General features: G+C 36.3%; 2 protein-coding genes across 3 annotated transcripts in view; one reads left to right on the forward strand and one right to left on the reverse strand.

Annotated features, from left to right (window-relative positions):
• Nucleotides 1-1,344: 1,344 nt before the first annotated feature.
• On the reverse strand, nt 1,345-12,111 carry LOC107548905 (putative ferric-chelate reductase 1). 2 transcript variants are annotated; one of them, XM_016229771.1, is made up of 16 exons: nt 12,010-12,111; nt 11,029-11,184; nt 10,420-10,571; nt 10,117-10,211; nt 9,897-10,044; nt 9,593-9,775; nt 9,139-9,237; nt 8,667-8,817; nt 8,470-8,583; nt 7,005-7,120; nt 6,843-6,929; nt 6,122-6,219; nt 2,699-2,757; nt 2,249-2,392; nt 1,886-1,986; nt 1,345-1,787 (listed from the first exon to the last, which is right to left on the reverse strand). In XM_016229771.1, the coding sequence occupies exons 1-16, from the start codon at nt 12,017-12,019 to the stop codon at nt 1,695-1,697; spliced, it is 1,806 nt and encodes a 601-aa protein (XP_016085257.1). In that variant the 5' UTR covers nt 12,020-12,111; the 3' UTR covers nt 1,345-1,694. The 2 variants fall into 2 exon arrangements, with proteins under 2 accessions (XP_016085257.1, XP_016085256.1); XM_016229770.1 differs by having other exon boundaries at nt 11,029-11,224.
• A 1,481-nt stretch (nt 12,112-13,592) lies between these two features.
• aglb (amylo-alpha-1, 6-glucosidase, 4-alpha-glucanotransferase b) overlaps nt 13,593-27,456 on the forward strand; it is a 25,548-nt gene continuing 11,684 nt past the window's right edge. The window contains exons 1-19 of the mRNA XM_016229775.1: nt 13,593-13,644; nt 14,046-14,197; nt 15,163-15,373; nt 15,469-15,638; nt 16,069-16,272; nt 17,984-18,165; nt 18,252-18,363; nt 18,451-18,577; nt 19,215-19,317; nt 19,406-19,503; nt 20,967-21,106; nt 21,255-21,442; nt 22,561-22,684; nt 23,555-23,718; nt 23,914-24,015; nt 25,009-25,164; nt 26,104-26,254; nt 26,458-26,582; nt 26,870-26,982. Coding sequence (XP_016085261.1) covers nt 14,116-14,197; nt 15,163-15,373; nt 15,469-15,638; nt 16,069-16,272; nt 17,984-18,165; nt 18,252-18,363; nt 18,451-18,577; nt 19,215-19,317; nt 19,406-19,503; nt 20,967-21,106; nt 21,255-21,442; nt 22,561-22,684; nt 23,555-23,718; nt 23,914-24,015; nt 25,009-25,164; nt 26,104-26,254; nt 26,458-26,582; nt 26,870-26,982 — 2,552 coding nt within the window. The 5' untranslated portion in view covers nt 13,593-13,644; nt 14,046-14,115. The remainder of the gene's footprint in view (nt 13,645-14,045; nt 14,198-15,162; nt 15,374-15,468; nt 15,639-16,068; nt 16,273-17,983; nt 18,166-18,251; nt 18,364-18,450; nt 18,578-19,214; nt 19,318-19,405; nt 19,504-20,966; nt 21,107-21,254; nt 21,443-22,560; nt 22,685-23,554; nt 23,719-23,913; nt 24,016-25,008; nt 25,165-26,103; nt 26,255-26,457; nt 26,583-26,869; nt 26,983-27,456) is intronic.

Raw genomic sequence — 27,456 nt, forward strand, 5'->3', positions numbered from 1 at the left:
GAGCAGGTTATACAGAAAAGACATTTAAAAACATGACTTATGAATTAATATTAATATAACAGTTATCTACACAACAGGTTTCTAAAATAGTATAGACAACATACAACAAATTCAGATGCTCTGTATACTGGACTTGCATACTGTACACATTTTTTGCAGTATGTATAGTGTGTTGACCATTTTTAAAATAATATAGCTCCTGACAAACAAATTAGAGGATTTGTACATGTTCAAATGGCATACTATCATACAACTCATTTTTTTTCAGTATGCATACTGTGTGTTCAGTGTTCAATAGGAATTTTGGATTTTTTTTTTATGTTTCAGAAATCAGTCTGTTCTGCTCACCAAGGCTGAATTTCCTTCCTAGGTACATAGCTATATGAGGATATCTATGTGCTAACTCAGTGACTGCTCCCCTTCTTAGGGTTTTTAAGTAGCGGTCTCCCTGAGCCCTTGCCTAGACAGTGCTTCTCCCCTGCTGAGTTTTAAGTAGATAGCCATCCCCTTGGTCTGGGCAGCTCTTAGGAAGGTTCATTTCATAAGACCCTTTGGATATAGCTATCTGCGTTCTAGCTGGGATTGTTAGTAGCAATCTTTCAGCTTCTCTAGGCTTCCAGCCTCTTCAGTGGTCTTATGTATCCTGGCTACTATTGCTCACATAGCATAGCTATCTGAGGATGGTTGTGCTCCTAGCTTGGTTAGGGTGTTTTCCCCCTTATCTGAATTCGGGCTACCTCGTTTCTATCAAGTTATGTGAGCAGCCCGAGGCGTAAATAGCTTGGCCCCTTTCTGAGGAAAGGTTTGGTATATGTCTGTCACCTCATTCGTGCTCTCTCACCAGGTGGACAGGCATGCGCTTCGGCATGGCGTGATTGGATATCGTTCCCCAAAGTGTCCCCTAGAGGCAGCAGCACAGGTACCCATGATCCTAAAGGACTAAAATAACAGTGCAAAGACACAGATTAATACAAAACATATGCACATATTTTAGAAGATAAAGCTAGTAACACAGTTTAATTTCAAAAGTTTTATTTAAAAAAAACTGATCAATCTGTCACAGATTGTCATCTGTGCAAAACCCTAAAAAAAAATGGTCCACTTCATCCAAACTACATTCAGTCTTTGTACAAAATGGACACATTGTTAATAATATTTACATTTCAGGCAACAGTAACAGTCTTTAAACCCACAAATCAATATTAGGCACTAGAATCAAGAATAAGGTGGTTAAAACATGATTACTTCATATTTAGAAAAAAAACATACACAGCATCAAGACCAGAATAATTACTTGATCTGTAAACATTGTTAACTGAATGCGGTCCCCAAACATCACACATAAAATATGTTCTTTAGATTCAAAGACTTAAAAAAGCGAATCAGGAAGAGATATTTAAATAACAAGCAGAAGTTGTTCTTTACGACAAAAAAAAAGTATAGGCAAGCAATATTGTACATATATATATTTCAAAAATAAATTATAAGTGCTAAAAATATACTAAATTGATTTATACCCCAGTAGACAAGACATTTGATTTCAAATCAGACAATTTCATTCTAATAATCAACGTAAATTGACAGGTTGCCTGTCGTAATTCAGTCCTACTCTATATTTCTTTGGCTTGTTTTAAAATAAGCATGATTAGTGAAAGTCCCAAAGACTAAATGTGTAAACGACTGCTGAGAGTGTGTCATACTGCACTGATGGTCCAAAGGAGAACAGTTAGAAATCCCAGATTTCCACAAAGATAAATAGTCAGAACTATGTTTTTAAAACAAGATTCCTGGGAAAAGAAAAAGAAAATACAATGGACATATCAGGATATATCATCAATGAAATGCATGTGCTTCTTATGAGGAAGTAGGCACAAACTCAACTCACCACACTATAAGTCTCATTCTCATCAGGAACAAACACAATCTCCTCTTTGTCATCAGAATTAATATGTTCAGTGTAGATTTTGACATTTTTTAAATATTTACCTGAAAAACACGCATAAGTATAAGATTACTGAATGCACATTTAAATTAAAGAATAAAACATCCACAAATAACTTGTTTTTCTAGTACAAAAAGAAAGACCCAACATTTCAATTACTACTGCAGTATAAAACCTTTTACAATTTAATGGATTCATCCAGCACATATTATTTCCTGCATAGGCGCAAAGAAACACTACACATACAATAAAATAACTGCTCTGAAAGGGATTCAGAACACACATGTCTGAGGGCAGTTTACTGACCTATAGGTAAAAATCCCCTTCGATGGACTTCCAGAACCAAATCAGCCAGCACAAACCACACCACAATGGCTGCCAGGACCCCTGTGGACCACGGAGCAGGCAGGAACAGAGCTTGCTGATGGATCCCGAGGAAGATGGTGACAACTAAATCATGAAAACACACAGCTTGGTTATGACAGTGTTAATAACACATACTGCTAATACTTCAGGCCCCCCTGAACTAATATTAAAAGTCATAACATTCGACATAAAAAACACAACTAGTCTCCATAAGAGTAAACTATAAAATATTATATGCAATCAGCTACCAAAAAAACGACACTATTTTATTCAGACAAAACTCAATTTTATTGAATTTACAAAGCTGATTTCTTCTGTCAGCATTGTTGTTAATATGGATCTGAGCCACATAATTAACCGTTCGAGACTATTCACAGCATTGTTTCTTACCAGCCACGACTTGAGCTGCTGTTCCTGTTCCAAAATGCATCCAGTTGAAGATATATCTCCTGTGAGCAGGTTATACAGAAAAGACATTTAAAAACATGACTTATGAATTAATATTAATATAACAGTTATCTACACAACAGGTTTCTAAAATAGTATAGACAACATACAACAAATTCAGATGCTCTGTATACTGGACTTGCATACTGTACACATTTTTTGCAGTATGTATAGTGTGTTGACCATTTTTAAAATAATATAGCTCCTGACAAACAAATTAGAGGATTTGTACATGTTCAAATGGCATACTATCATACAACTCATTTTTTTTCAGTATGCATACTGTGTGTTCAGTGTTCAATAGGAATTTTGGATTTTTTTTTTATGTTTCAGAAATCAGTCTGTTCTGCTCACCAAGGCTGAATTTCCTTCCTAGGTACATAGCTATATGAGGATATCTATGTGCTAACTCAGTGACTGCTCCCCTTCTTAGGGTTTTTAAGTAGCGGTCTCCCTGAGCCCTTGCCTAGACAGTTGTTCGGTTTGTAATGCATACCGAACCGAAAGCCTCATACCATACGGTTCAATACGAATACATGTATATACAGTGGGTACGGAAAGTATTCAGACCCCCTTATTTTTTACTTAAATGATTTTAGCAAATGGCTGCAATATAACAAAGAGTGAAAAATGTAAGGGGGTCTGAATACTTTCCGTACCCACTGTATATATATATATTTACTGTGAATTTTTTATGTTCTTGCAGTAAAAAGTATCAATTTTCTTTGAAACACAAAGGCGTTTAAAAGACAGAACCTTATAAAACAAATTAGGTGCTCTGTGTATGTTCAGAATACCATCATTCTCATACTATTTGTCACACACAACATATAGAAAATGCAGACGATCATTACATTTGCCAGTGTATGTGCAGCACACAATTAAACCAGATTGAGACATTTTATCCAATTTGACAACAATATGGCAACATAGCAATGTATTGTGACAATATGCATTAAACTATAGCAAAAACACTTAAATGTAACATATTTAATACGTAATATATTTAAAAATATATTAGAAAATAATATGCAGTACATAGTAAATAATACTGCATTGTATGCTAGTAGTTCCTTCTGGACATTTATTTTCTGGTTGTATTGTGCTGTACTGTTACCAAGATTTACCTTGAAGCATTTGGTGCAGGTCTGAAAAGTGCAATGACAGGTTGGATGACAGCGAGTGCCACGACAACACAGCCCAAATAGGGGTGTATTCCTGCACGCTGTGGATAATAAAATACAGATTAGAATCCACTGTAAACATGAAGCTAATATTGTCAACAAACTTTGATTCAACAAACTTCATGAAGCAATGAGTAATAACAGGAAACAGCTTTTCAAAGGCTGCTAAAGTACAAGGTTGATGGGTATTGTTTTGTGTGGGGTCGGGTTTGGCGTGGAACTGGACGCCCTCTGCTGGTCATACACAGAAGCTCTGACAGATACTTGGCAAGAGGGGATGTCACAGATGCCCCTGTTGAGTCACAAATGTGTCCCTCATGCTCAGCCTTACGGATGGATACACGTGTAGGCTTGAGGCTCAAATAAACCAGCACTTGCAGACTTAATAAGACACTCAATCAACACTGTGCTTGATTAATCCCTGAAGAAAAGTGGGTATGTTTTTCAGAAACAGGCCAAAAAGATGCCACACGGTGGGTCGCTTCTAATGAACATGGAATATTCATTCACTCGCTTTTTAATTCTGAGCAGACAGCATGTGGGTCTGACACATTGGCAGTGCTGTTGAACAGTCAGAGGTGTGTGATGAAGGGGGTGAAAATATGACACACTGTTAAAGCATGAGTCTTACTCACAGGCAGACATTTATGTGTGTGTGTGTGTTACCTTGCTCCAGCCTCCCCTGTACATAAAAGGCAAAACAAAGCCGACCAAGGTGAGTAGAACTGTGAGGGCCATTAGCATTCGATGTAACTGTGGAAACAAAAAGCCTTGATGATTCACATTTGAAAACTAATGAAATCCTCATTGTATCAAACAAGCTCCTACCTGAAACCAGACCTTTTGCCCCAAAATATTCATTTCGGGCCAATCGGGTTTGAAGTATCGTGCCATGATGACACCAGCACTGACGGTCGATGTCCAGGCGATCAGCATGAAAGCCCCTATAGTTACGAATAGACTGAGTCTCAGAACAGTCTACGGAAACCAAATGCTATCTATAAACTTTTAGATTTTAGTAAATGTTGCCACAGGGGTGTTACTATGTGATTAAAAGGGTGTTCTGGGTGTTTGTTAGGATGATGTTTCCTGCCAAGAGCCTAAACCAGTTTTAATTTTGTATTATTTATATATTATTATAATACAAAAAAAACTATTTTCAATTAGCTTTTATTTTTATATTTTCATTTATTTTATAACATTTTTTAAATGGAAATATTTTGTAACATGCACTCAAAACAGTGTTATTTTAGTATTATTGATCTACTATCATTAAATTATTATTATTACTATTACTTAACGTTTTAGCTTTTATTTTTATATTTTCAGTTTTTAATTTAATTTTAGTTCTGTCATGACAACTCTCGGAGGGATTGGCATGGTAATGTACATGACAGTGTTAATGTATTTGGTCTTGGCGGAATAGATCTGCTGCGCTGCTGCTGCGGCAGAGCAAGTACCAAGACTTGCTACTGCCAATACATCCACAATATGCTGCTGTAAGCACGTAAGAAATACTGCTGCTGCACATATAACACATATGAATATCCCCCATATAGCATACATGAATCACGTCGTAGCAGATCTATACAGGTGGAGCTGGGGAAGGTGGGGGGTTTCTGAAGTGCGCTGCAAACAAAAGCCAGGTATTTGAATATTGAGCAGTAAGCTCATTAGCTACCGATTCAGGAGAGAACCACTCATCTGCCATGTAAAAATTATGTCGCCAGGTCAGGTTGAGCTAGACCTATCGGACTGCACCATCTAGAGTTTCATGCCAGAACTCTGTATTTTGAGTAATTCTGTTATGTGATTTTGTCATTTTTGTTTTTATTAAGAGTTCATTTTTATTTCAGTTTTAGTTTAGTAATTTAAGTTCCTCAACATAAACTTATTTTAATTTCATTTAGTTGCCAAGTCAGCATTTTTAATTTTCATGCAAGTTTTTTTCTAAGTTTCATTTGAGTGATTACATTTTTTCATCAAATATTTATGCAAAATTTGATTTCAGCCGTGTTTCAATAAACGATTCTTATAGATTCTTATAACGATCCAAATAAACGACACTTAAAAGTTTTAGTTAAAAATAACTCAAAAATGTCCAACCCCACGGAATTCTTCAGTATAAATGTCAATGTGAATTTAGAGGATTCCCCCCCCCCCTACTGTTACCAAGATTTACCTTGAAGCATTTGGTGCAGGTCTGAAAAGTGCAATGACAGGTTGGATGACAGCGAGTGCCACGACAACACAGCCCAAATAGGGGTGTATTCCTGCACGCTGTGGATAATAAAATACAGATTAGAATCCACTGTAAACATGAAGCTAATATTGTCAACAAACTTTGATTCAACAAACTTCATGAAGCAATGAGTAATAACAGGAAACAGCTTTTCAAAGGCTGCTAAAGTACAAGGTTGATGGGTATTGTTTTGTGTGGGGTCAGGTTTGGCGTGGAACTGGACGCCCTCTGCTGGTCATACACAGAAGCTCTGACAGATACTTGGCAAGAGGGGATGTCACAGATGCCCGTTGAGTCACAAATGTGTCCCTCATGCTCAGCCTTACGGATGGATACACGTGTAGGCTTGAGGCTCAAATAAACCAGCACTTGCAGACTTAATAAGACACTCAATCAACACTGTGCTTGATTAATCCCTGAAGAAAAGTGGGTATGTTTTTCAGAAACAGGCCAAAAAGATGCCACACGGTGGGTCGCTTCTAATGAACATGGAATATTCATTCACTCGCTTTTTAATTCTGAGCAGACAGCATGTGGGTCTGACACATTGGCAGTGCTGTTGAACAGTCAGAGGTGTGTGATGAAGGGGGTGAAAATATGACACACTGTTAAAGCATGAGTCTTACTCACAGGCAGACATTTATGTGTGTGTGTGTGTTACCTTGCTCCAGCCTCCCCTGTACATAAAAGGCAAAACAAAGCCGACCAAGGTGAGTAGAACTGTGAGGGCCATTAGCATTCGATGTAACTGTGGAAACAAAAAGCCTTGATGATTCACATTTGAAAACTAATGAAATCCTCATTGTATCAAACAAGCTCCTACCTGAAACCAGACCTTTTGCCCCAAAATATTCATTTCGGGCCAATCGGGTTTGAAGTATCGTGCCATGATGACACCAGCACTGACGGTCGATGTCCAGGCGATCAGCATGAAAGCCCCTATAGTTACGAATAGACTGAGTCTCAGAACAGTCTACGGAAACCAAATGCTATCTATAAACTTTTAGATTTTAGTAAATGTTGCCACAGGGGTGTTACTATGTGATTAAAAGGGTGTTCTGGGTGTTTGTTAGGATGATGTTTCCTGCCAAGAGCCTAAACCAGTTTTAATTTTGTATTATTTATATATTATTATAATACAAAAAAAACTATTTTCAATTAGCTTTTATTTTTATATTTTCATTTATTTTATAACATTTTTTAAATGGAAATATTTTGTAACATGCACTCAAAACAGTGTTATTTTAGTATTATTGATCTACTATCATTAAATTATTATTATTACTATTACTTAACGTTTTAGCTTTTATTTTTATATTTTCAGTTTTTAATTTAATTTTAGTTCTGTCATGACAACTCTCGGAGGGATTGGCATGGTAATGTACATGACAGTGTTAATGTATTTGGTCTTGGCGGAATAGATCTGCTGCGCTGCTGCTGCGGCAGAGCAAGTACCAAGACTTGCTACTGCCAATACATCCACAATATGCTGCTGTAAGCACGTAAGAAATACTGCTGCTGCACATATAACACATATGAATATCCCCCATATAGCATACATGAATCACGTCGTAGCAGATCTATACAGGTGGAGCTGGGGAAGGTGGGGGGTTTCTGAAGTGCGCTGCAAACAAAAGCCAGGTATTTGAATATTGAGCAGTAAGCTCATTAGCTACCGATTCAGGAGAGAACCACTCATCTGCCATGTAAAAATTATGTCGCTAGGTCAGGTTGAGCTAGACCTATCGGACTGCACCATCTAGAGTTTCATGCCAGAACTCTGTATTTTGAGTAATTCTGTTATGTGATTTTGTCATTTTTGTTTTTATTAAGAGTTCATTTTTATTTCAGTTTTAGTTTAGTAATTTAAGTTCCTCAACATAAACTTATTTTAATTTCATTTAGTTGCCAAGTCAGCATTTTTAATTTTCATGCAAGTTTTTTTCTAAGTTTCATTTGAGTGATTACATTTTTTCATCAAATATTTATGCAAAATTTGATTTCAGCCGTGTTTCAATAAACGATTCTTATAGATTCTTATAACGATCCAAATAAACGACACTTAAAAGTTTTAGTTAAAAATAACTCAAAAATGTCCAACCCCACGGAATTCTTCAGTATAAATGTCAATGTGAATTTAGAGGATTACCCCCCCCCCTTTTTTTTTTTGCAAGCCAGGTGAAAATCATTTCATACATTTAATTCAGCATTCAAATGCACTGTATAGCTCACTAAATGGCATATTATAAATCACATTCAGTATATAGAGTTTTATTATTTGGCCTCACCATGATATTTCATGAGCAGGGGTGATCGAGAACCAGTTAGATCCTCAGGAGGTCCCGTTATGGCTGTCTGATAGGTTGAAATCAGAGGCTGGCGGTCATGTCGATGGGTTCGCCCTGGAGAAAGAGAAACAAGTCTTTTGATACTAATTGCCAATGAAAACAATCAACAACAAAGAAACAAAAAAGCAATATCTCACCATCTTCAGCTCGACCATGAGCCATAAAGAGGTAGTACATCTGGTCCAGACTGAACCTGTTCAGATTCTCAGGTGGGAGGATTATGTCCCTGCGGAAGCTACACTGAATCACTCCATCTGATAACCTCCATGCTGTGTCTTTCAGAATGTTCTAGAAATTAATATGAGCACAAAGACTTCAAAATGAATTTATTTGAATAATGCCTTGCTTTTTTGTATTAATTGTTTTAGATTGTTCCGAAACCATTCTTTCTTTCTTCAACTGAACAAAAAAAGTGCAAAAGTAAAAGGGTACCAGTCTAATCTTAAAAATTGATAGAAAAGCAATACATCTTATTTTCCAAGTGTTCTAAAGCCATAGCTTTGTGTGAGAAGCAGCAGTAAATTTATTTTGTTATTAATCAAAAATTATTTAACTTTAAACCACTGTGTACTCTTTGTTATTTTCACTGTCCAATCAATACAATTATACCTGTGAAGAGTATTCTGGGTGAATCCGTCCAGAAACATATGCAGCTTTGATTTCAACTCTGTCTGCGTCTCTAATACACAAGTAGACGTCATCTTTCCCCTGAAATGCACAACACATTTGCTATTGTTTATGCCAAGACATACTATTATGTCATTCAAAGGCATAATAATAATAGTAATATTTTGTTGTGCAATAATTTTTGTCATTTTTATTTTTGTTTAAACGTGAAAAAATGTCTCTAAAGTTTTTTTTATTTTTTATTTCAGTTTAGTTTGAGTTATTTTAGTACTTCAAGTGCAAGTTCTTTCAAATTGTATTGTATTTCAGTAAATTTGATTCTATTATATACATAACAGAACATAGTGCTTGTCATGATACAAAAGGTCAAAGTAATATATGTTATACACAATAAGATGTGAAATACGAAATTATTATAAGCATCTGTGTATATTACCATCCATTTGTCCTGTGATAAGGCAAAGGACACGTAACCCACTGCAGGTCCACTGAGCTCAAACATCACACTACTTCCCAATGCCCTAAAGGACAGGAAGTGACACGCAATGTCGTTTTGTGGGTCACAGCCATCTGGATCTCTCAGACAGGACTTCTTGCTTCCACAGCCCTCAGAGGTGAACTGAAGAGCAGATGAGAATATTATTATTATTTATTAGTATTATTTAGATATTCCAATTATTTTGAGGCTGAAAGGGTCATAAACTCATGACAGTGTGTAACTTTAGCATTGTTTGACTCACCGAACGTGACAGTATTGAGGAAGTTGTGGTTTGGGCACCAATGGACCCACCAAAGGTAGTTTGTGGTGGAGGAGCGACACCATTTTGGGACACTACGGGACCTGGACTCTTCACCCAGTATTCTTTATAGCCTTGGGCAACAGTTACCCTGAAAGCAAAGAAAAAAGTACATCAAGTTTCATAACTAACAAGGTGGGTAAAACAGCATTTGAATACTTACAGAAACTGCACACTGGAAGGAGAGTCAGATGGTGCTACCCAGATAACCTGGACCTCAGTCTTCTGGGATTTATCGGTGTGACTCACAGCAGAGCCCTGTGAATATTGAAAATGATGTTTATCTGATGAAAATGGGTGTTCATACAATTTCCTAGTTTATTTACGTATTCAATTTAATTGCGTCAATAACAAATACTAGAAATATATACTCAATGCGTATATTCGCTGTTATAATGAGTGAGTCATTCATTCAGTGTTGCAGTAAATATTTTGTTCTCAATAAAAGGATGCTACAATCATTGACCTCTTTACTGTCGCACGTAAGAAGCTGAGATATTCCAGGACTGATTAACTTAAATGATCCAACTTTTTCACTGAGATTCTCAGCATTTCTTGCTTCTATAAGGAATCCTTTGAAGTAATGTTTGCCCTCTGAAGACGCCACTGATAATGTCACTGTAAATATGTACAACATATGATACATTATTAAATATACATTTGCAATATTTTAAAAGCCTTAAATAAATTAGCTTTACATTGATGTAAGGTTTGTTAGGATATAACAATATTTGGACGAGATACAACTATTTGAAAATCTGGAATCTGAGGGTGCAAAAAAATCGAAATATTGAGAAAATCGCCTTTAAATTTGTCCAAATGAAGTTCTTAGCAATGCATATTACTAATCAAAAAATACGTTTTGATATATTTACGGTAAGACATTTACAAAATATCTTCATGGAACATGATCTTTACTTAATATTCGAATGATTTTTGGCATAAATAAAAATGGATAATTTTGACCCATACAATGTATTTTTGGCTATTGCTACAAATATACCCAAGTGACCTAAGACTGGTTTTGTGGTCCAGGGTCACATATAACAAGTATCAAAATACTGCTACAGTATACCTTTGATTTCGTCTCCGGGGCTGAGTTGGGATTTGTCTGCTATGATGTTAAATGGTGGATTTTTGGTGCTGGGATCATGGCCATGTTGGGGTGTCATGTCCCCACAAGCCACTTCAACTTTTCCATGACTGTAGCAAATGACTGTCTCTGAAAATACTGAGAGCAGCACCAATACAATCCACATTTTCATGAGAACCTGAAATGAATCGATATTTATTGCAAAGCCATTGATCATTTGAAAAGCAATCAATATGTTGCTGAAACAGGTGGTAGTAACATGGGTAATTGGTAGTAACATGGTAGTAACATTACATATCCAAAAAAAACATTAATATACCATGGTTCTTGTTTGAGTTAGCAGAATATATAGAAATCAACTTCATGTCAATAATTCATTGATGAAAATACATATAATCAACTACGTATTACTTTATTTAAATGCTTGTTGCCTAATCATCTTTTTCTGAGAAACCTGCAAATAAAGATAAGGAGGGGGCTGCAACTGTTACTGACTCCAGAACAGTACTAGAAGACTCGCTGAAGAGTTTCAACACTCATAGTCACTGATCTGATCTATATATAAAAATGAATGCAGAAATAATGCAGAAGCCACAAATTCAAGTTGAAGTTTTGATGACATATTGTAGACTGGTGTCTTTAGTAAAGTGAGATATATGGGCCAAGGTCATGTTTCTGTCTCGTGCGTTAGACTGGTGACATACAGTAAACTGATACAGATAGATAAGCATAAAAGTGTTAATGGAAGCAAAGTGGGGAAATACTACCTCTTCCATATAAACAAGCATCAACTGTACACAACTAGCAGCGACTTTCACCTTTACACTGATACTGTAGCAGCAGCTACTTCCTAGTTGAGAAGACGTCTGCGCATGTGTAAAAAAACAAACAAAACAAAAAACAAGCAGGCCAAACAGACAGACAAACACAATAAATAATAATAATAATAATACATATGCTTACCTCCATTCATTTAAAATAAATGACCATCGCACCATTACAGAAAACGAAAACACACAGTTGTACTTTAGTTGCATATGGCACGCGATACGATATGGGCGGGCTCTTTGCAGGACGGCGAGTGATTGGTTGAATGCCTTGCGCAAAGATTCTCCCACAGACGTGTGGGTGGGGCTAAAATAAATGATAAACGATACTAACTGGATACAATCTAGCTCCACTGGAAATTCCAGTAGCCTCTCACTGCAGAACAAAGATCCAGGGGGCGGGGTTGGATCCACATCTAGGGGGTGGAGACGGGTAGGTTGAGTTCTATTTAATGTGGGAGGAGTTGGATCTGGATCCAACCACGCCCCCTGGATCTTGTGTTCTGCAGTAAGGACCATCTCAGAAATTCAGCTGTCATTATCATATATATATATATATATATATATATATATACATATATAGATATATACATATGCATATGTATACATACATACACATACATACATATACATACACACACACATATATATATATATACATACATATACAGTGGGTACGGAAAGTATTCAGACCCCCTTAAATTTTTCACTCTTTGTTATATTGCAACCATTTGCTAAAATCATTTAAGTTAATTTTTTTTCCTCATTAATGTACACACAGCACCCCATATTGACAGAAAAACACAGAATTGTTGACATTTTTGCAGATTTATTAAAAAAGAAAAACTGAAATATCGTGTGTACATTAATGAGGAAAAAAAATGAACTTAAATGATTTTAGCAAATGGCTGCAATATAACAAAGAGTGAAAAATTTAAGGGGGTCTGAATACTTTCCGTACCCACTGTATATATATATACGAAGCAAGAGTAAAAAAAGGTAATAATAATAAACGGCCCTGGTCCAAAAGCGTTTGAGGATCGGAATTAGAAGTTTATAGTTAGCAGAATTACAGATTCAAATCAAACAATTACAAATATTTAAAACGATTATTATTAAATATTACATTTGAATGGTCTAGGGGCATTTATTATCATTATTAGATTTTTTTATTACTTGGTATTTGTAACAAATAAAAAAAAATTATAATTGTAATTAGATTTAATCCTCAAATTTGGTTGGCCTATGGGCGTTCCAATATGTGTACTGTGCTTGCGTCGCGACGCAGAGCGGAATTGAATGGAGCTAGGCAGAGGAGCGTTTTGTCTGAAGGCCACAGTATAATAATTCTAATAATTTAAGCAATATCACACGAACAAGCGTCCTATAATACAAAATAATCAGCATGGCCGTGACTACCCAAGTCGTGTTGGTATTCAAGCTGTTGTTAGCTCTTATGTGTTATTTTGCTGAAATACACTAGTAATAATAATATATGATAATAAATAATTCGCTATAAAATATCCATTACTGATAACAATAATAATAATAATAATATATTACATAACACACCTGTGCTGCATGGTCAGCGAATGTTCCTCAGACTTTTCCTGATGTAACCAGTGAGATGTTACTCCAAAGGTGCCAGCTATATTTAGGGTCACTGAAAGGTCATGTCACCTCAGATGCATAACCTTATTAGACGCATAAGGTCTGCTCTATGGCCAACATCGGGTGACACCTCGGTGAGCGAGTCTGTCGGATGTTGCTGGTAATTAAACTTGCAAGAACTAATTTAAGTTATGGCACATCATTTTAATAGTTACTTTACAGACTAATGCATGAAATGCTTGTCAAGTACTATCAATTGGACAAAATCCCAATAAGAGCATTCAGGTGTCAAGATAAGTCTTTTTTTTGGTTGCTTCAGTATGTTAATTAAGTGTTGTAACAGTACCTACAATTTAGCTTTTAAATGTTTATAAATTTGTGTGCAGTCTATCTATCTATCTATCTATCCCTGTGCTGTTGTGTCAGGTTAGGTCAGTAGGTCAGATTGTTATGCAAACATTAGTTAAGAAACTGTGAATCTGTGAAATGTGCAAATCGCCCACTAGCCTGTATCAATTGCAGCAGATTGTTCACATGTTGTTCGTTGTTATCATATGGCAGCCTGCGCTCTTGGGGATCCAGAGGTAACTTCTCCTGTGTTTAAAGGGCATCCCAAAAAAGCTCCGCCAACATGGTCCGTGGCAAACAGACCAGAGTGCTTCTCTTGAATGACATGGAGAGACTGGAGTGCACTCTGTTTCGCCTGGAGCAAGGTAGGTCTTATTGTTACAGCTCCTTTCTTATAGTCAGTTGTGCATTGCAAATGCTATGCCATCATCATCTATGCTATCATGATGTTTATTTTATCCTTTTATATATTTATTGTAACATTTTTAATGCTGGTGTTAATGCATCATTTATTCTTCCCCTCTTATTTTTCGTACTTTATTACTCTCTGCAACTCAACACTTTGGACGCCTGGAGAAGCTTTGGATAGATTTACGTGTTACTCGTGGTGCATGAGCACCGAATATCACATTCAAAAAGCTGTCTGCTATATATAGTGGAGGAATGCACTGGTGTTCTATGCCATTTTCTGTGGTGCTTATAGGCTTTGGAGTGCAGATAATGTAAATACAGTTTACTATATTATGCTAAGGTCAGTTTGTTCCTGTATATGAAATAGAATACCAGCATACTGCTTACTTAAACCATGGGTTTCCTCTGGAATTTTTACGAGTTTGTAAAATAGATTAAATATCTTAGATTTATGAGTAATGTGTAAGTCTACTTGAAGAGATTTTTGTTGAACAACATAAATGTCCTACAATTTCCACATTTTAGCACTGTCATTTTGCTCTGTATGTCTCTAAATATGCATTAAAATACCATGCATTAGACATTTTTTCAAACTACCCCAAAACAAAATATGCAAAAGCAACATCATGGTTTTTATAACCAATGTCTTTAAAGGAGAAATTAAGAAAATATTTAATTAATAGATAATTAATAGATAAAAGCAAATAAATCTTCAAGATTTTCACGTTTTTAATTATTTGTTCTGAAACATGAATTACACAGTACCTGAAAAGGACTGCAGCATAAGTTATTGAGCACAATAATTTATGATCTTGACTGATAATGCACTATTTAATCTAAAATTTCAGATTTACAGGGTTATTGGATTTGCAACACCCCCTGCTGTTTTCTCATGTGATTCACATTTCAATTCACTCAGGTTTTGAGCTTCAGTTCCACCTGGGACCGACCCTGCAGGGTAAGAGTGTGCATGTCCACACCAACTACCCAGCACCGGGCAAGAAGTTTGTCAGCTCCAGCTTCCGTCAGCTGGAGTGGGTGAACCCCAGCGGCAGAGAGGATGATTCAGACAAATACTGTAAACTGGACCTGGAGATAGCAGGCTCTTATCAGTATTACTTTGGGTGTGGGTGAGTGAATTGTATTATTGTTTTTATTTCTTGAAATTTGGACAGCATCTAATTGCCTTCCAAGAAAAAAAGGTGTTACCCTACTGTGTATGCAGGCATGAGGAAAGAACCGGAGGTGGCTTCATTGTTGTGGATCCAGTGTTGCGTATTGGCCATGAGAGGAAGATCCTGCCTCTCGATTGCATTACAGTTCAGACTTACCTTGCTAAGTGTTTGGGCCCTCTGGATGAATGGCTAGACAGACTCAGAGTGGCCAAGGAAACTGGTATGAATCACTAAGTGTTGAAACTCATGTATGAAAAACATATAGTAATTTACTCCCTATTGGGGTTTATGGAGTGTAATATATAAGACAAAGTCATGTTCCACATAAAACCAGGTTGCACTTCATTCACTTTGACTGTCTGTGGGTTATTACAGATTTTCAGAGTCACGTAAATTCAGTATTATCACGCAGGCCATATGTGCCTGTGTTTTTTAGCAGTCTGGACAAGCATCTTCTAATTTGACAAAATGAAATTGATATTAATTTGCCTTTCAGCTGCAAACAAACTCAGTTTTTTAATAATTAGTGGTGTTGGCTAAGGCAAACACCAAGTAACAAGCTATTTTGTCCAAATTTACACATGCAATGTATGAAAAAACTCTTTTATTTGATGAAGATGGAATATTTATATATGTTTTTTTATGTTCAGGTTACAATATGATCCACTTCACGCCTCTTCAGAAACTAGGCGCATCACGGTCATGCTACTCCATAGCTGATCAGCTGGAGCTGAACCCTGATTTCTCCCCACCTGGCAAGAATATCACCTGGATGGATGTGGGCAACCTGACGGAAAAAATTAAGAAAGAGTGGAATATGCTTTGCATCACAGATGTGGTGTACAACCACACAGGTATGTTTCTGCTTCGTCTTCAGCATGTAGTGAATAACGCTAGGAGAAACTTCCAGCACTACATCGTGTTTCCAGTGTCTGGAAGCCTCTGGCTTCGGCTGTTCATCTTATTGGAATGGCAGTGTCACCTCTGAGGAATGACACAGCAGACCAAGATTGAAGTGGTTAGGCTATTTATATATAAATTGCAGCGATCAGAGTGTAGATGAAAGCTGGTCACATCTGTGGCACAATGGTTGAGATTTTTGACCTTTGAGTCGCTCTGCAGGAAGAATAACGTTGGGCGCCTTGTTCTTTGTGACATTCTAATGTTTCATGTTGCCCTCTGCTGCATGTACAGTATGTTATGGGAACAAATCTGACCTCATGATCACTGTATATGTTAATAAGGTGTCAAACTGAAAACTGTGTCCTGCTAATCAGCTTTTGTTTTGGTTAGTCTGTGAAAGTGGTTTAGCAGGGTTTAGAAGTAGTTCAACAGGGTGCCAAAAGGTTTGCATTTTAGCACTTATTTCGTTTTCGGTTTAGGTGTTAAGGTAAGATTTCAGTATGCTTTAAGTATGAGACATTGGCATTTACAGGTGACAGTCACCTCAGTTAACCCCTTGAGATTTAATCAGAAATGAAATTGCAGCAGTTGTGTAAATTAATTTAATGATACCAACCTTTAAAAAATATGAGTTAATATTACATAAACCTGCAGCTCACACTCTGAAATATATTATGAACAAAAAAAAAATTACAATTTGAGTCTCCCAGCATGGTAAAGTCACACAACTTGATGGCTTCCTACTGACATCATTGCAAGCTTATTAATATCAAATTTAGCAATCTTCCTGTCTGACTTATTTTTTCTTAATCAGATTTTTCAATCATATTGTTTAGTATAGAAAAAATGGCAGTATCCCCTCCAAAATATAAATGAGTGTAAATATGAGCCATTTTTTATTGTTTCTTACAGTTTAAATGTGTGGTGGTCAGTATTCTTTTTGTTTTTATTCTTATTCTCACAACAGAATCTAATGAAACTTTAAAGGAACTTACTGAAGTTTCCACCTTTTATCTTCCTGGAAAAGGGAAGGCTATTTACATATGTTGTATGCTTATAAATATGCAATACCAAATAATTCCATGCATCCATGGAGTTTTATCCCAAAACAAAATACTGATTTTTGTAATCACTGGCTGCAAGATGTAAAAAATTATGTATTTTATTACTATCAATACTTGTGGTCTCAGAAGTGCTTCTGATGTCTTTGGCAAGTTGCCACAGGAAGTGCTCTTTAATATTTTAAACACAGCTGTCATCGTTTGTGGAGCAGAACGGCCATGATACTGTTAATGTGGAATCAGAGCAGTTCTTTAAACCCTATACTGAAGTTTATCACATTTAATGAGCCATTACTGGGATATTTTATGCAAACTTACCAGTCCTTATCAGACACTTGCATACAATTAATTTCCAGTCAGTTAAGTATGTTTACACATTACCTTTTCATTTCCTTAAATATGCGCACACTGTTGATTTAGTGTATGTAATATAATCCCATTCTAACAGGTACACAAGATTGCACTTCCATATGCTTGGGTTTTGAAAACAAAGCACTCCTTTTGGCTGAAATAAAATGGACAAATGGTCATAGTGATGATGAAATAATGTCTGTACTACAGTCTGTATAGACTATGATTCTATGATTGTTCCTTTGGTTAGCTGCCAATAGTAAGTGGATCAGACACCATCCAGAGTGTGGTTATAACCTGGTAAACTCTCCTTATCTGAAGCCAGCCTGGCTGCTGGACAGAGCCCTGTGGCATTTCAGCTGTGCCATAGCAGATGGAAAATACAGCGACAGCGGCCTTCCACCTTTTATTGAGAATGACAAATGCATTACTGTGAGTTTTGAGGGTGTCACAGGTTTTTCATATTCCAAAAATACTTTAATGTTTGTGGTGACCAATAAATTGGCTTGATGTTTCAGATCCTTAGAGGGCTTCTGTGGACGGAGGTTTTCTCCCAATTGAAACTATGGGAGTTTCTACAGGTGAACGTTGAGAAAGCTGTGGAGCAGTTTAGGAAGGTTCTTCAGGCTGGTGAGTGTCTGTTAGCATGTTCGTGGATGCTCTTTCACTTGTATTGTGTAGGGTCTGAGCTAAGTTGGGTGTATTTGCCATCTGTAGGTAACAGACCTGCCAGGCCTGAGCTAGAGGGAAAGCCAAAATTGAAAGTCATCCAGGATTCACAGTACAGACGCCTCAGCAACACTGTAGACATGCAACTGGCCCTGGAGATATTTGGAAGACACACGTGAGTTCACTTCATGTTCAAGATCTGTTTAATGATTAATGTTTTTTTGGATAGAGTATTTGTTTTCTGTGACCAAATATCTGTTTAGTTATTAATTAGCTCACATGAAAAGGTCAGGGTCAGATAAGTATAATCACAACAAGTATAATCACAGTAAAGGGATAATATTCAGATGGTCATATAATATCAACATAGCAGGCCCTACATAAAATTATATGTATTTGTCAAAGTAGAATAGGTCAAAGTATTTTTTACAAAAATGAAAAATGTTTTGTAAGTCTATTGTTATTGAATTTAGAAAAAATTACAATTATTTGATCGAAAATACAGTAATATTTAAAAAATATTAAAATGTAAAAGAACAATTTTCTATTATAATATATTTTACTATGTGATGTATTCCTATAATGGCAAAGCTGACTTTTTTAGCAGCCATTACTCCAGTTTTCATTGTCAAATAATCGTACAGAAACATTTGACCAAAGTTTGTAATGTTATATTATATTATATTACTTTTATTTCCTTAATTAATTTTCATCCATTTCTACATTAAATCTAGATTTTATGTCTGTTTTTCTTATTATTATGTCGGTGTGCTGCACTTTACTTTCCGCTGATGTGCCTATCAAAACAACAGTAACGGTCCCAAATCCATTCAAGAGTGCTGTGATTGGTTTAAGAAGAGTCTAGAGGAACTAAATGTGGAATGCTATAAGGAAATGCATAGTCATCATGAGAAGGTTGGTTTCTGTGTGCATGATTCACAGATGATCTGTCTGTTTAGCTTTGATGTCAATCTGATTACTTTATATAATTTCTTTCTTCAAGGCTATAAACTGCATAGTGGGAACGTTTTTTTATGAAAGGCTCGTTGCCCACGGCCCTCAGCTTGGACCTGTCACCCGAACAAACCCTTTGGTGACTAGGTAAATATTATGTCACACCCCTAGTGTCGATAAGTGGTGATAAAGCTCATAATTTTCCAAGTGTATGACATAGCTTTTATTCTTCAGGTCAACCATATATTCATGAAAAAAAAAAACAGTTTGAATAAGAAAAGCAATAACTTTGCCATAGTATCCTTTCAAATGTTAAAGTTGCCACAGTCGTTGCATGCTTTGCATGTTCTGCCCCGCCCCCAGAAAAAAGTTCAGGCTCAGGCTTTTTTTTGCTTTAACCCCTGCAATGGATCCTCTGCAGTGAATGGGTGCCATCAGAATGGGTGTTCAAACTGTTCAAACAATTTTAACTTCAAACCGTCACTTCCGTTGCTAAATTATGAGTCCTCTATCCATAACATCGCTTTTTCCGTCGAAAAAGACATGTAGTCTAAATCTGCACAGATTAAGCACTATTTACAAGTGAAAACTGTTCTGGTGGGTTATGATGGCAGAGGACAATAGGGGTTGCATGTTTTTACTGGAGGAATTGTTATTATGGATTATGGACATATTTTGATTAGAAGTGACGGTTTAAAGTTAAATTCTTTAATGTTGAATTTCATTAATATACACATTTTTCACAAGACGTTAATTGATGGACTGGAGTCATGTGGATTATTGTGATGTTTTTATCATTCTGACGGCACCCATTCACTTCAGAGGATCCAGAAAAGTTCAGGCTCAGGCTTTTTTTTGCTTTAACACCTGCAATGGATCCTCTGCAGTGAATGGGTGCCATCAGAATGGGTGTTCAAACTGAGAAAAGCATCAAGTAATGACAATTTTAACTTCAAAACGTCACTTCCGTTGCTAAATTATGAGTCCTCTATCCATAACATCGCTTTTTCCGTCGAAAAAGACATGTAGTCTAAATCTGCACAGATTAAGCACTATTTACAAGTGAAAACTGTTCTGGTGGGTTATGATGGCAGAGGACAATAGGGGTTGCATGTTTTTACTGGAGGAATTGTTATTATGGATTATGGACATATTTTGATTAGAAGTGACGGTTTAAAGTTAAATTCTTTAATGTTGAATTTCATTAATATACACATTTTTCACAAGACGTTAATTGATGGACTGGAGTCATGTGGATTATTGTGATGTTTTTATCATTCTGACGGCACCCATTCACTTCAGAGGATCCATTGATGAGCAAGTGATTTAATACTAAAATCTCCCAAAATCTGTTCCGATGGAGAAACAAACTTATCTACATCTTGGATGGCTTGAGTAAATTTCAGGGTAATTATTTTTAAATTTTTGAGTGAACTACCTTTAATTACCTCAAACAAAACTTTTTTTATTCCGCAAATAAATCTAAATTACTAATGTTTCCTCAGAAGTGGTCATTGTAGACATCTGGTATTTTACAAACTTGGCATGTTATTGTAAGTACGCTGACGAGAATGGCAGATTTACAGTTCAGCCTTGTTTTAATGATTCAGATATTTTACCTTCCCATTTGAGGACATGGCCATGGAGCAGGAAAACCAGCTGATACAGAATCCAAATGATGCTTGTCATCTGCTCGCCCATAACGGATGGGTCATGGGAGATGACCCGCTCAAAAACTTTGCAGAGCCAGGTGAGTCAAAATACGTGTCTATTTTGGTTTCTGCTGAACAGTAATGAAAATACCAGCATGCTGGTCTAGAAAGTGTCTAAGACTGTCTAGCTGGTTAAAGAGCTTAGTAATTAATTTATCTAATTCATCATCTATTTATGTCTTTTAGGATCTAATGTTTACCTTAGAAGAGAGCTTGTTTGCTGGGGTGACAGCGTGAAGCTTCGCTATGGCGTCAATCCAGAAGACTGTCCGTACTTATGGGCTCATATGAAGAAGTACACGGAGATCACAGCCAAACATTTCTCCGGTGTACGTCTGGATAACTGCCACTCCACACCCCTTCATGTGGCTGAGGTACATGCTCAGATTTCCACTTTATTTTTGATCTGCATGCACATTTCATGATATATTTATAAAAATGACATCATGTGCTACAGGCAGGAACTCATAAAGTGATCATTTTCATCAAAATATGTAGTGTCATTCCTTCTGAGGTTGGACGTGATATCTTGTATGTTGTATCCATAGGCCATGTTAGCTGCAGCCAGAGTGGTCAGACCCAATCTTTATGTGACAGCCGAACTCTTTACAGGAAGTGAACAGCTTGACAATTTGTTTGTTAATCGACTGGGAATAACCAGTCTCGTCAGAGGTACTGCAGACTGCAAGAGACACGTTTGCCCTTGATGCTAAATTTGCTTTTTGTGTTTTTTTTTCTTCCTCTTTTTTGTTTACTCAACATTCATATCTTTTTTTGGCAACATTAACTCTTGCTCTGCATCATCTACTTTGACCTGATGCATTTCACGTGTACACGAAAAATATGTCATGAATAACACATTTCATTACTAATAAACCTGCTTTATATCCTAATGCAATAATGACTGATTATGTAACCTGAGCATGTGCTTTTTCTTTGTCATACAATTCACACCTTCATCTGTCTGCCTTGCTTAATTTGCTTCCATTCTATCTATCTATCAATCTGTCTGTCGTTCTGTCGTCCTATCTGTCGTTCTATCTGTCTAACCATGTTGCTGTGTGCTGGGTGGGCTGCAGTATATGTTGTCTGTTGCTCGTCAGCACAGGCCTGATCTGTATGTGGTGGCTGAGGTCTTCACTGGCAGCGAGGAGCTACTTTTGTTTACTCAACATTCATATCTTTTTTTGGCAACATTAACTCTTGCTCTGCATCATCTACTTTGACCTGATGCATTTCACGTGTACACGAAAAATATGTCATTAATAACACATTTCATTACTAATAAACCTGCTTTATATCCTAATGCAATAATGACTGATTATGTAACCTGAGCATGTGCTTTTTCTTTGTCATACAATTCACACCTTCATCTGTCTGCCTTGCTTAATTTGCTTCCATTCTATCTATCTATCAATCTGTCTGTCGTTCTGTCGTCCTATCTGTCGTTCTATCTGTCTAACCATGTTGCTGTGTGCTGGGTGGGCTGCAGTATATGTTGTCTGTTGCTCGTCAGCACAGGCCTGATCTGTATGTGGTGGCTGAGGTCTTCACTGGCAGCGAGGAGCTAGACAATATCTTTATGACTAGGCTTGGCATTACCTCCCTTATCCGAGGTAAGAAATGCAGTTGCAGTGACGCACAGAATTAAGGACAAGATGTGTGAAATGCAAATACAGCAGATGTAGCATGCTGTTGATTATGACACTAAATTATTTTGACTCATTCCTCAAAATGAGCTAAAAACACTACAGCTGCTGTTGATAGAATATGAGTTGTGTTTCACAGAGAATATTCTTAAATTTGAGGTGTTAGGTAGGTATGGATTTTTCATCTACTCGCACTTTTATGCCACATAAACATAAACATATTTTGAAAACATTTTTTAAAAACTGATCTACTTTTGTTATATGAAGGCCAAATTAAACCTGTCATTTATTTTTGCTTGTTTTTTCTCGTACCTAATATGTTTCATTGTTTTACCCTTGACCCAGGAATAGTCATATATCATTAAAATAAAGTTTTTAAAGCTATTATAATCTCCGCAAAATGTAAATAAAAACCATTTCAATATTTACAGTGAAACTATTTCATATCATTATTTAAACAAATGTTGGTGTCCAAAGTTGTGGTGACATTTACATCATATCCAACCATTATAAATTGATGTACTTTTTATTGTGCATTATTTCCAATAAATCTGTATTTTTTGTCAAATTATTCTAAAAGTGTGAAAATTTTATTTGGATAATTATGAGCAATCGCGCTGTTGTGCTCATGTTTATGACTTCCAGAGAAAAATGACGTAATTCTCCTGTGATGTATGTACAGTACATATATAGTTATTATTACACAAATTAAATATACTAGTGAGAGTATGAAAAGTGCCCATAGTTAACCCCCCCAAAACAACAAATTATACTGCAACATCAACCCTGTCATAAACTTTGGCCTTTTTATGAGAAGATCTGTTCTGTCTTCATCAGAGGCCATGAGTGCCGGGGACAGTCATGAGGAAGGCCGACTGGTATATCATTTCGGAGGGGAGCCTGTAGGTTCATTTGTACAACCAAACCTCAGGCCTTTAGTGCCGTCAATCGCTCACGCCATGTTTTTGGATGTTACGCACGACAACAAATGTCCTATTCAGGTCAGTAACAGTAATTAATGGCAAAGAGCAAATAAATATGAATGGAGCCAACACATCCTACATTATTTCAGACTTAAAAATATGTCAAGTGTTTTTATTTTGTGTTTTATGTTTTGAGGTAATTACTGCTGGTTTTATTTTATACGATATATACGCAATATTAATTTCTGAAATTAAAAACTGTTTTTCTTGTAGGTTCGTTCGGTGTTTGATGCTTTACCCAGCACTGCTATCGTCTCTATGGCCTGCTGTGCCTCAGGCAGCACTAGAGGATATGATGAACTCGTACCTCACCAGGTAATTATATATATGTGTGTGTGTGTGTGTGTGTGTGTGTGTGTACTTCTGTCATGACAACTCTCTGAGGGATTGACATGGTTATATACATGATAATGTTAATGTATTTGGTCTTGGCGGAACAGATCTGCTACGCTGCTGCTGCGGCAGATTTCCATAAAATAATAGGCAGGACAGCTTATTACACTGATAATAATAAGAAATGTTTCTTGATCACTAAATCAGCAGAAAGATTTCTGAAGGATCATGTTACACTGAAGACTGGAGTAATTATGCTGAAAATTCAGCTGTGCCATCACAGGAATATATTGCATTTTAAAATGTTTTTTTTTTTTAAATAGAAAACGTTTTATTTTAACTTCAATAATATTTCACAATGCTTCTGTTTTTACTGTATTTTTGATAGCAGCCTTGGTGAGCATACTGTACTGTAAGAGCCCCAAACTTTTGAATGGCAGTCAATTTTGTTTTGTTACATAAATATCATATTTCATTTACCGTCCATGTATTTTATGTAAAAATAATTATGTCGTTGCCAATTATGTAACAAGAATCCTTTGTTCGGTCAGCACCTTGATTATAAAACTCCCTCTACAAATAATTTCCGTTCTTCTCACTCAGCCAGAGTCCTTTGTACCTGGCTAAGTATTCATACATAAACAAAAGCCTTTCTGTTATTATTTTTTCCTTCTTTTCAAGACAAAATGTTTCCCAGGGCCAGGGGTTCTAATATACCTGGATAAAGATATTCCAATTCATCTCAATGGGAGTACCTCCACTGTAAATGCTGCCATATTTGCTTCACAGACAGTTTTTGAAAATTATTTTTAGCCAGTCATCTGAGCCATAAATGCTTTGTGATTGATCACTCTTGCAGCAAACAGGCAAATATGTTGCAAATGTGTCTGCAAAAATGCTTTTTGCCCACATAATGGTGTTGGTACATTAGCTGACTACTAAAGCTAACCAAACTTTTTTTTTTTTTTTACTCAGATTTCAGTAGTAAAGGAAGAGCGTCTGTACCCCAAGTGGAATCCTGATGCACTGCCCTCTTCTGTTGGTGAGGTGAACCTCCAAACTGGTATAATGTCAGGAAAACTTGCCCTCAACAAACTCCACCAAGAGCTGGCAGAGAAGGGCTTCACCCAGGTCAGGATCATGTTTACTCATAACAGATATTAAAAAAAATTATTGTGAGTCACAACTGCCATCAGAAGGAGACTTTGATACTCGTAATAAAGTTCTTTATTAACTACTGATTAAACTCATCTGTCACTTTTATTCCCTTGGACTAAATTCAGATTGAAGAAATGTTTCAGGTTCAAACTTAACATCTGAGACTTGCTGTTGTAAATATTTTCAACTTGTCCCTCCTATCAAAGTTTTTTACACAGAGATGAACTTAGAATGGAAAGTCTTTTTTAAAATAAGAAATGTGAAACAGGTTTATTTAAATCACTTAATGTGGCCCAGAAAGTATTCGAACTTTTAAACAGTTAAACTTTTTGTTAAACTTTTAAGACACTTAAACTTTTTGTATCTCTTTATTATATCTCTAATTAATCTCTACAAATTTTACTTTATTCATTCTCTTTTATTTTTTATTTTTAAGATAATACACTATTTGTGTATAAACTTTGTTTAATCATTTTAACCAAAAATGTATGAATAAATAAATGAAACAATGTATATGAATGCATGAATTATGCAGTGATAAACTATCAAACAAATTACTTTTTCCTACTTTTATAAACTCTTTTTGCATTTCTACTAACATTTGACAACGATAAAGTATTCAGATATTTTTGGGTTCGTTTTGAACAGCATATCTAGTGTTTAACATAAAACAACTTTTTAATAATCCAAAGACATTCACACCTTTCACCATTCAAATACATTTTCAAACCTCTGTAAATTATCTCTTTCCATATTCCAGTAGGTGTTATTTGAGCTGTAAAATGTTTCCTTGTGTGGTAGGACCCATTGTAAGGTTTAAACCTGTAACCTACACCGCTCACCACTTAACTACACCACCATCAGTGCACATAACTCTGTGTCTTTATATTATGTTCACCATGCATGTAACAGGTTTATGTAGATCAGCTGGATGCAGACACCGTGGCTGTGACCAGGCATTGTCCCAGCACACATCAGTCTGTTGTGACTGTGTCTCGTACAGCCTTTAAAAACCCCAAAACACACCAATACAGAGAGCATCTGGACCCCATGTACATCCCAGGTACAAATGCAAACACTTTTATCCCTGAATGCCCTTTGCTTTCCAGTTATGTTGTTGGAATCAAACTCATCTGTCTTATTTTATGTGTTGCACATGATGTAATTTGACATTTCATTTTCACTGAATTCCTTGTGAATCAGTAGTACTTATAAATTATAAACCAGCTAGACATGCTTTTTCTTATCTGCCATCTCATTGCACAGGTAAAATCGAGGAGGTGATTTTAGAAGCACGTACAGTGGAGAGAAACGCTGAGTCATATGTGAAAGATGAGAGGTTTATCAACGGCATGCCGAACTACATGGTCGAGATCCGCGAACACATCCAGGTAACATGACACTAGCGTCAGTGGCAGCTGCACTGTGACATGAAGGGGAGGGCTGCCAGGATCACATTTATATCTGTATGGCTGTCATCGGACAGAGAACAGACTAACAGACAGAGAACCTGTTCTGTGGGTATTCTGGGTATTTGTCTGAAATGCTCTTTGTTTTGGTATGCTCTTTTTACTGGACGTTTGGTATTGTCTTAGTGTATAGTTACTTTACTGAACTTGACTGCAGAGCTTGTCCCTTCTGATGTAAGCCTGAATAAAACATGTGTTTTTGTTTTCAGTTAGAGGACAGTGAAATCATAAAACAGGGAGATGCCACCACAAAGGGCCGCAGTGAGTTTGTTGAGGAGATTGTGTTTGAAAAGCTCACACCTGGTAGTGTAATTGCATTCAGGTAAACAAACAGACACCAAATGAAATGAATCCTATTTAATGATGTCTTATATAATGGATTTCACTTTAATTATTTGTCATGTCTTCAATCTACACATAATTTATTTATACTTTATTTATTTCATTCATTTATTTATTTATTTTTAATTATAATTGTTTTAAATTATTTACTCACCCCAAAATGTTTTCAAATAATATTTATGTAAATATTTTCCACATTTAATGCCATGAAAATGAAAATAGCTGCAGAAGCTGGCAAGGTGTTTAACCACAAACAAACCAACAAAAATATAATCATGGTGACCATGGGTTGTATAAAGGAAAACTGCTGTAATATTTTCCCATGGAACACACACACACACACACACACACACACACACACACACACACACACACACACACACACACACACACACACACACACAAACAATATCAACAAACATACACAGCTTCATACATCTCTCTCACGAACAAA

Source organism: Sinocyclocheilus grahami, unplaced genomic scaffold (genome assembly GCF_001515645.1).
Source record: "Sinocyclocheilus grahami isolate Dianchi unplaced genomic scaffold, SAMN03320097.WGS_v1.1 scaffold357.1, whole genome shotgun sequence".
In the NCBI taxonomy this organism is placed as follows: domain Eukaryota; kingdom Metazoa; phylum Chordata; class Actinopteri; order Cypriniformes; family Cyprinidae; genus Sinocyclocheilus; species Sinocyclocheilus grahami.